The sequence below is a fragment of the Dendropsophus ebraccatus genome, chromosome 3 (assembly GCF_027789765.1).
Source record: "Dendropsophus ebraccatus isolate aDenEbr1 chromosome 3, aDenEbr1.pat, whole genome shotgun sequence".
Taxonomy (NCBI): domain Eukaryota; kingdom Metazoa; phylum Chordata; class Amphibia; order Anura; family Hylidae; genus Dendropsophus; species Dendropsophus ebraccatus.
In genome coordinates, this window is record NC_091456.1 from 142,101,187 (window position 1) to 142,111,321 (window position 10,135).

General features: G+C 46.8%; 1 protein-coding gene across 1 annotated transcript; it reads left to right on the forward strand.

Annotated features, from left to right (window-relative positions):
* Positions 1-6,481: 6,481 nt before the first annotated feature.
* On the forward strand, positions 6,482-8,818 carry LOC138786551 (zinc finger protein 862-like). The gene has a single exon (XM_069963534.1). It carries the CDS (start codon positions 6,482-6,484, stop codon positions 8,816-8,818), a length of 2,337 nt encoding a protein of 778 aa, XP_069819635.1.
* The last annotated feature ends 1,317 nt before the right edge of the window (positions 8,819-10,135 follow it).

Sequence of the window (10,135 nt, forward strand, 5' to 3'; positions counted from 1 at the left end):
CCATCTATAAGGGGGGGGAGAGAGGGAAGAGGGGGACCATCTATAAGGGGGGGGGAGAGGGGGACCATCTATAAGGGGGGGAGAGAGAGAAGAGGGGGACCATCTATAAGGGGGGGGAGAGGGGGACCATCTATAAGGGGGGGGAGAGAGGGAAGAGGGGGACCATCTATAAGGGGGGGGGAAGAGGGGGACCATCTATAAGGGAGGGGAAAGAGGGGGACCATCTATAAGGGAGGGGGGAGAGGGGGACCATCTATAAGGTAGGGGGGGAAGAGGGGGACCATCTATAAGGGGGGACCATCTATAAGGGAGGGGGAGAGGGAAGAGGGGGACCATCTATAGGGGGGGGGAAGGGGACCATCTATAAGGGAGGGGGGAAAGAGGGGGACCATCTATAAGGGGGGGGCCATCTATAAGGGAGGGGGGAAAGAGAACGACCATCTATAAGGGGGGGACCATCTATAAGGGAGGGGCGGGAGGGGGACTGTCTATAAGGGGGGGGGAAGAGGGGGACCGTCATTCTATAGTTCGCCTCGGGCAGCAGAGAGGCTAGAATCACCCCTGTATACACCTATGTAGATATTGCACCAAAAACCAGACATTTGCAGCTAGAATAGTCATTTACCACATTAGCAATGTATAGAGTGTATTTCTTTAAAGTTAGGACTATTTTAAAGTTATGTTCATTGAAAAGTACAGTGCTTTTCCTTCAAAACTAAGGACATTTCAATGTGGCCCCAAACTTTCGAATGGTAGTGTAGGTAATTTCACCCCAGTGGGTAGTATCCCCCATGTAGGCATCCATCTGTAGGTAAGCCCTTCTGGTAGTTATCCACCTTGCCCAGTAGACATCCCCATGTAAGGAGTTATTTCATGGTGGTTCCTCCCTCCTTACCCTCTAGTACAGACATGTCAAACTCTGGCCCGCGGGCCAAATCTGGCCCGCGGTGCCATTATTTTTATGATTTCCTAGAACTGGCCCGCCGCGGCTCTGATCTCTCTCCCTCCAGCAGCAGCTCGCCCGTGGTACCTGCATACTTTGTGGGTGATGCTGCTGGGGAGGGAGAGAAGTCACGGCCGTTCGTATCAGCCAGCGACCACGGGAGGCGCCGGCACTGACATCCGCTGGACCCCGCTCAGCTCTCCATAATACCCCGACTCCCCTTCCCTCTCGGAGCGCACTCTGAGTATAGCAGCAGCCCGCTCTCCCCCGGGCTCAGCATCGGGCGATGGTTCCCGGAAGGAGGGTGCGGATGCTATGCGGTGATTGCACCCCTGACACCGAGGACGCGTAGCACCCGCACCCTCCTTCCGGGAACCATGCCCGATGCATGGGTCCGGCGGATGTCAGTGTCGGCGCCTCCCGTAGTCGCCCACTGATACGAACGGCCGTGACTTCTCTCCCTCCCCAGCAGCATCACCCACCGGTGGGTGCTATGGGGTGCCCCCGGGAACCCCCATCATCTCCTCTCTGCCCTCTCCATCTCCTCTCTGCCCCATCATCTTCTCTCACCCCCATGACCTCCTCTCACCCCATCATCCCCTTCTCTCACCCCCATGACCTCCTCTCACCCCCATGACCTCCTCTCTGCCCCCTCCATCTCCTCTCACCCCCATGACCTCCTCTCTGCCCCCTCCATCTCCTCTCTACCCCCATCATCTCCTCCTCTAACCCCCATCATCTCTCACCCCCATGACCTCCTCTCACCCCCTCCATCTCCTCTCTGCCCCCTATCATCTCCTCTCTACCCCCATCATCTCCTCTCTGCCCCCATCATCTCCTCTCTGCCCCATCATCTCCTCTCTGCCCCATCATCTCCTCTCTGCCCCCATCATCTCCTCTCTGCCCGATCATCTTCTCTCTACCCCCATCATCTCCTCTCTACCCCCATCATCTCCTCCTCTCACCCCATCATCTCCTCTCACCCCTATCATGTCCTCTCACCCCATCATATCCTCTCACCCCCTATCATCTCCTCTCTACCCCCATCATCTCCTCCTCTTACCCCCATCATCTCCTCTCTACCCCCATCATCTCCTCCTCTCACCCCCATCATCTCCTCTCTGCCCCTCCATCTCCTCTCTACCCCCATCATCTCCTCTCTGCCCCCATCATCTCCTCTCTGCCCCCATCATCTCCTCTCTTACCCCCATCATCTCCTCTCTACCCCCATCATCTCCTCCTCTCACCCCCATCATCTCCTCTCTGCCCCTCCATCTCCTCTCTACCCCCATCATCTCCTCTCTGCCCCCATCATCTCCTTTCTGCCCCATCATCTCCTCCTCTCACCCCCATCATCTCCTCCTCTCACCCCCATCATCTCCTCTCACCCCATCATCTCCTCTCACCCCTATCATCTCCTCTCACCCCATCATATCCTCTCACCCCCTATCATCTCCTCTCTACCCCCCATCATCTCCTCCTCTCACCCCCATCATCTTCTCTCTACCCCCATCATCTCCTCCTCTCACCCTCATCATCTCCTCTCTGCCCCTCCATCTCCTCTCTACCCCCATCATCTCCTCTCTACCCCATGATCTCCTCTCACCCCCATGATCTCTTCTCACCCCCATGATCTCCTCTCTACCCCATGATCTCCTCTCACCCCCATGATCTCCTCTCTACCCCATGATCTCCTCTCACCCCATTATCTCCTCTCTACCCCATCATCTCCTCTCACCCCCCATTATCTCCTCTCTACCCCATCATCTCCTCTCACCCCCATCATCTCCTCTCTACCCCCATTACCCTTCACCCTCTCTTTTTTTCCTCTACCCTTCACCTCCTGTATCCTCCTCTCCCTTCCACCTCCTCTCCCTTCCTCTCCCTCTTCACCTTCTCTATTCCCCTCTTTCCTTCTTTCCCCCCTCAGACCTTACTCTCCCCTTGATCTCCTTGTGGCTCAGAGGCTGGAGAAGAGAGGAAGACCAGCTTCATGCCCGGATTAGGTGAGTATGATTTTTTGTGTGTGTGTGTTTGTGTGTTGAGGCAGGAGGGGGAGGGAGTAGAATGGTGGGTATTAATATGGAGGCAGGGCAGGGGTCATTATTACTATATGGGGAGTCACCCCATCACCTCCTCTCACCCTCTCTCACCCCCATCATCTCCTCTCACCCCCATCATCTCCTCTCACCCCCATCATCTCCTCTCTACCCCATCATCTCCTCTCACCCCCCATCATCTCCTCTCACCCCCATCATCTCCTCTCTACCCCATCCTCTCCTCTCACCCCCATCATCTCCTCTCTACCCCCATTACCCTTCACCCTCTCTTTTTTCCTCTACCCTTCACCTCCTCTATCCTCCTCTCCCTTCCTCTCCCCCTTTCACCTCCTCTCCCTTCCTCTCCCTCTTCACCTTCTCTATTCTCCTCTTTCCTTCTTTTCCCCCTCAGACCTTACTCTCCCCTTGATCTCCTTGTGGCTCAGAGGCTGGAGAAGAGAGGAAGACCAGCTTCATGCCCGGATTAGGTGAGTATGATTTTGTGTGTGTGTGTTTGTGTTGAGGCAGGAGGGGGAGGGAGTAGAATGGTGGGTATTAATATGGGGGCAGGGCAGGGGTCATTATTACTATATGGGGGGTCATAGAAGGGGATAATATTTTTAAATGAGGGATCCTAAATACGGGGACAACCCACACATCTACTCACTTTACAGCGCATGACACGAAATAGCAGAATTATTACTGTACAGAAGCCTATCGTAGTGCTTGGTGATGCAGTCTGACAGTGCCAGGAACACTGCACGCCACTCTGAAAGTTCCACTTATGCTGCTTGTGCGTTTCAATGAATATCAAGGTTGGACTGCGAGTTTTTCCAAGTTTTTAATTTCGGCCCACTGTCTATTTGAGTTTGACACCCCTGCTCTAGTACATAGTATCCCCTCAAATTAGGCATCTGCAAATTGCACAGGCTGTTTTTTTAGCTCTCGTTGCTCATTGATCGCCTTTGGCCGCTCTCCCCTGCATAGGCTTTAATGGGCAATGCAAACCAATCTTTATTTTGCGGTAGACGGCTTTCCCATAATAATGAAGAAATCAGGAGTGAGGGGGTAGAGGAAGGAAAACAGCCTTGTGAGTACATAAGGGAGCCATTTTGCCTAATAAAATTTATTACAGAGTTTCTTATATTCGCTTGTACTCTTAATTTCTGCAGAGTTCTTTGAAATGACAGCTACACTTTAACTATATAAGTTGTGCTAGAATATGCATCTAAAATCAATGTCTTTTAAGGAAGGTGATATACAAAACACAAATGTGATATGAAAACATTAAGTACATATGCATTGTCTGTAAAGTATGTGCTTGCCATGTACATAGAGGTACAATGATACACTTGGGTGTTGCTAAGTATCTCCATATAATGCTACACCTTCTTACTGGTGAACCTCCATGGAAAGGCACTTCATTTTCTATATGAACAACAAAGAATTAAAGGAAACAAGAGTCTTCCACAAGTGTATTACATGCCCATGCATTTTTATGTCCATATTGGAAGCTGTCAGTTTGGGTCATGAGAAACATTATCCATATTACTGACACAAAACGTGCAATAAACAGTGTGGAACCAGCCATTGGCACTGTGTGCATTTTATTTGGATCTAATAATTCAAAAGTGTTACTGTGACGACACAGGGGAACATTTATTCATCTTATTGTAATTGAGGGCCCTGTTATGGATTTGGCTTTGGAGCTTCACATCTTCAAGTTAGTCCTCAGGAAATAATCTTTTTTCCTGGAAAAAGTGAAATGTAAACTTGCCTTACCCCAAACCCATTTTGATGGCTGAAACAGCGGAGGCTTCTGGCCTGTGGTGTCTGCAGCCTAATGTCCTGTGCTTGGCCCTGCCATCTTGTTTCCAACTTCTAAGGTCTGAGGCCCCAGACCCCTGGTAATAGTCATGTTCTCACAGTCAAATCTGAACAATTGCCGGTAATATTACTGTATATATACAGTATTACAGGGCTCCAGATGGCGACCAAAATGGTCGCCAATGCGACTGACATCATGCAAATGGCGCCCAGATTTATTAATCTGGGCGCCATTTGCGACTGGCCCCGGCGGCGGCGCACTGTCTCTTTAAGGACAGTGACCGCCTTCCGCACGCTGCACCGAAGCGTGTCTCCGCACACTGGGGACACGCTTCTCCAGTGACGTCATCTAGCACGTCCGTCATTCATTGGACGGACGGACGCAGAGGCGCCACACTCATCCAGCGCCTCTCTCCCGCCTCTCCTCACCCGGCGGATCCTCAAGTTCACCCCAGCGGCACCATACTTAGATTGTTGGTGACTGGGTGAGTATAACCGGAGGGGCGGCAGGGGTGACGGCAGGACAGTAATGTGTGTGGGGGGGACCGCGGCCTGGGTAGTGTGTCTATTGTGATGGCGGCCGGTGCGGTAGTCAGTGGGGTGTGGTGGGGTGGTTTGGGGGGGGGGGGTGGCTGGCGGTAGGGGATGTATAGACTGCACAGTACCACTTCCCTCAGTGTCTGGATGTATATAGACTGCACAGTACCACTTCCCTCAGTGTCTGGATGTATATACACTGCACAGTACCACTTCCCTCAGTGTCTGGATGTATATACACTGCACAATACCACTTCCCTCAGTGTCTGGATGTGTATATACACTGCACAGTACCACTTCCCTCAGTGTCTGGATGTATATAGACTGCACAGTACCACTTCCCTCAGTGTCTGGATGTATATAGACTGCACAGTACCACTTCCCTCAGTGTCTGGATGTATATACACTGCACAGTACCACTTCCCTCAGTGTCTGGATGTATATAGACTGCACAGTACCACTTCCCTCAGTGTCTGGATGTATATAGACTGCACAGTACCACTTCCCTCAGTGTCTGGATGTATATAGACTGCACAGTACCACTTCCCTCAGTGTCTGGATGTATATACACTGCACAGTACCACTTCCCTCAGTGTCTGGATGTGTATACACTGCACAGTACCACTTCCCTCAGTGTCTGGATGTGTATATACACTGCACAGTACCACTTCCCTCAGTGTCTGGATGTATATATAGACTGCACAGTACCACTTCCCTCAGTGTCTGGATGTATATATAGACTGCACAGTACCACTTCCCTCAGTGTGTGTATATATAGACTGCACAGTACCACTTCCCTCAGTGTCTGTATATATAGACTGCACAGTACCACTTCCCTCAGTGTCTGTATATATAGACTGCACAGTACCACTTCCCTCAGTGTGTGTGTATGTATACACTGCACAGTACCTCTTCCCATATACATTGCCACAGGGGCTATATGTCATCGGCTGCCGGGGGCTATATATATATAGTAGATCATTGCCGGTAAGATGGCAGCTGGCTGAGGGAACACACCGGCAGCAGGGGGGGGGGGGGGGGGGCCTGGGCTTTTATATTACTAATATAATGGACTTGTCCATGACAATTAGGTAATTATCCTTATTGTTATATACAGGCTACTGCAATTGGCTCAATGGCGAAACATAAAATAACAGATTTTTTCAAGGATGCTCATGCATCTTCCAGCCAGTCTACTATAATAGATCAGGATAATTCAGATGAAACGCTTTCATTAGTCAGTGAAAACGGCACATCAGATCAAGCAAGCAATTCCAGCAGTGCAACAAAAATTTCCGTCCACAGGAGCAGACATTTTAAGAGTGTGTGGCTTCAGGAATTTCCTTGGCTTAAATACAATAAAGAGAAAGGAGTGATGTACTGTGAGTTTTGTTCCAAGGCAGGTGATGTTGCTGGAAAGACAGATTTCATTAAAGGAACAGATCATTTCAAGAAAGAAACAATAAAAAAACATGGAGATAGTCTGAAGCATAAAAATGCTCGTGACTGTATAATAGCTAGGAGTGCCCCAAAACAGACACCTTTAGCTCGTGCTGTAGCTCATGCTTGTGAAAAAACAGCTGAGAAAGACTTTAAAGAAATGAAGATTAAATTTAATGTGGCCTACATGATAGCACGTGAAGAGCTACCATTTACAAAGTATGCGGCTCAAATCTTACTTATGAAGAAAAATGGAATGGATATATCCAAGACATATGACAATGACACTGCATGTGCAGAGATTATTGGTTGCATTGCAGAGGAATTTAAAGCTCAAACATTAAATGAAGCTGCAAAGGCAACTTACATTTCAATCATAACAGACTGTGGAACTGATGTATCAGGAAGTGATAATGTTATAGTATACTGCAGGTATATTTTGTCAGGTGTCCCTGTGAACCGTCTGGTAGGATTAGGTGCACTTCAGCATAGCCATGCTCGGGGAATACTAGAAAGTATTGGAGATATTTTTAGTGCAGACCACAGTGATCCATATTGGTGGCACCATAAGCTCAGTGCTTTTGGTGCAGATGGAGCTAGTGTCAATATGGGTGCATCAGGTGGTATAGGTGCCCTAATGAGAAAAGAGATAGGAGAGCATATACTCTCATTTCACTGCTTACCGCATCGTTTGGAACTGGCCATGTTAAATACACAAAAATGTCTACCTATGGTCCAAAAAGTATATGATCTTCTGCATCTTGTCTGGAAGACTTATCACTTTAGTCCCAAAAGTAAACGGGAGTTGAGAGTCATTGGTGCAGAGTTAGGCTGTAAAATCCGCTGTCCCTCAGCAGTAAAGACTCAGCGCTGGCTACCTCATATCTTCCGGGCACTCTCTGTTTTCCTGTCGTTTGATCAAGAAACTGGGCAAGGGCAGTACACCGCTGTGCACCATCATATGGAACATCTTTCTGTATCCTCAAAAAATAGCGACATTTCAGGAAGAGCCAAGCACATTGTGCAGCAAATGGAGAACCTGATGTTTGTTGCATTTTGTCATTTCCTCCATGACCTTTTTGGGGAGATCTCAAAGTTAAGTCTGACTCTCCAGAAGAACTCTCTCATCCTTCCCCAAGCAGTTGCTGCCATTAAAACGTGTATCATGACAGTTAACAACTTTAAAGAAGTCCCACTGAGAAATGGCAAATTGCAAGAGTTTTATAAAAAAATTAATGTAGAGGAAATGCAGACTGGCACACAGAGAGCAAGTCACATGGCTAAAAGGCGCAAGACGAGTCATACCAGGTGTATTGCTTTTCAGAATATCCAGCTAAAAGATTTTGATGCACAGGAGGAGTTTATGGAAAACCTAAATGACCACATTAGAAGAACAGTGGAAGTAACAGTGGGTGAACTGGAACGAAGATTTGAAGTAATGCTAAGTAGTGAGAAGGAGGGTAGAACAAGCTGTCCAGACATCATCCAGTGTTTCTCTGTCTTTTGTCATGATTCCTGGCCTGATGATCTTGTTACATATGGAGAGGAGGAGATTGACACATTAACAAAATGGTATAAAACCATTTTGTTAAAAAATGGCTGCGAAGTGGAAGCAATCCAAGCTGAATGGAGGCAATTGAAATTTTTAGTTAAAGGGCAGTTTGCTGATCTTTCTTACAGCAGTTTGTGGGAAACGGTCATCTCAAAGGAGCCATATTGTACTGACTTTGGGAATGTTTTACATTTAATTCACATTATGTTAATACTTCCTATATCAGCTGCACAATGCGAAAGGGGTTTTTCTGCCCAAAACAGAATCAAGTCACAAGTCCGGAGTTCTCTTCATATTTCAACACTGGAGGACTTAATTCGCATAAGCTCCGAAGGCCCTTCCCTTGAACTGTTCAATCCTGAGCCCTCTGTGAAGCGCTGGTTCAACTCAAAGAGGAAGAGAAGGCCACAATATAAAGGATGGCCAGGGGGCACTTACATACTGGGAGTCAGTGACACTGACTCAGAACCTGACTTGTAGACCACCTCACACATTCTAGTGGACTGTATATTGTTGTCAAGTTGCAAGCTTTTAAGTTCAAGTTCAGAAGAGTAAGCCTCATTAAAAGGCTAGCCAAGTGAAGCTGAAGTACTGAGTCAGACTGTATGTGGTTGTCAAGTTGCAAGTTTCCATGTTGAACGTTTTCAAACTAAGAAAAGAAAGGATCTAAAGGAGGAGGAGGAGGATTCTGCTGCCGTGGCCTCTGCACACAGTAAGTCTCATTTAACATAACATTAATTTTACATGTTTTAAAATGCTGGCGACCAAATATTCTATTTGGCGCCTAAATTTTTCAGGTTAGGAGCCAATGGCTCCTAGGTAAATTTTTTAGTCTGGAGCCCTGTATTACTACCTTTCCAGCATCCCAAGACCCTTGTGAAATGTCAATACAATGGTTGATATGGCTAAATAACATATAGAATTACACATACAGTCACAGTTCTGCTTTATTTAAACAGTTCTACAAATTTTGAAAAAATTACACTTTTTGTTCAATAAATAGCTGCACTGGAATAAGACATTTTAAAATTAATAAAAAAAAAAAAAGCACATTAATAGACACCTGAGGTCCTGACACTTTCCCACATAAAGTTTAGGATGTAAAGAAATCATTTAAAGATCTGGGCACAGTAACACATTTGATTCATAAAGGATATGTAGGTTATATAAAACAGAATTAAAGGAGTTATCTGGAATCAGAAAAACATGGCTGCTTTCTTCCCGAAACTGCGCCACTCTTGTCCTCAGTTTGTGTGAGGTATTGTAGGCAGGTTTCATTGAAGTATACAGAGCCAAGATGTAATACCACACACAACCACAAAATAAGAGTTGTGCAGTCTTTTTGATTTCTGAAGATTCTGGATAATTCCTTTAAATCAGAACTTTTATACTTCATTACTTCTAAGCCTTTAATTCATTCATTTACTATTTGGCATAGATACATTGTCCAGATACTGGACACAAAATTACATACGAGACAATGAGAATCAAACTGGTGATCTTAAGGGATTTCCCAAGATTACAAAAAGACATGGTTGCATTCTTCTAAAAACACCTGTTCAAGGGTCTGTGTCTGGTATTGCAACTTACAACAACCCCTCGGTATTCATGATACGTCATTTACACCAATAACTATACGAATCAACAATAGTCTATGGAGACCAATAATACTTAAAACATAACTTTTATTCTTAGTTTATTTTGAGTGCAGATATCTGCATGTTAAATAAATTGAGAATAGAAGTTAAGTTTTAAGTATTTTTGATGTCCATAGACAATTGGAGATTTGTATTGTTG

What these genes read in the sequence shown, in the direction of transcription:
- LOC138786551 (XM_069963534.1), top strand. Translation starts at nt 6,482, where the DNA reads ATGGCGAAACATAAAATAACAGATTTTTTCAAGGATGCTCATGCATCT.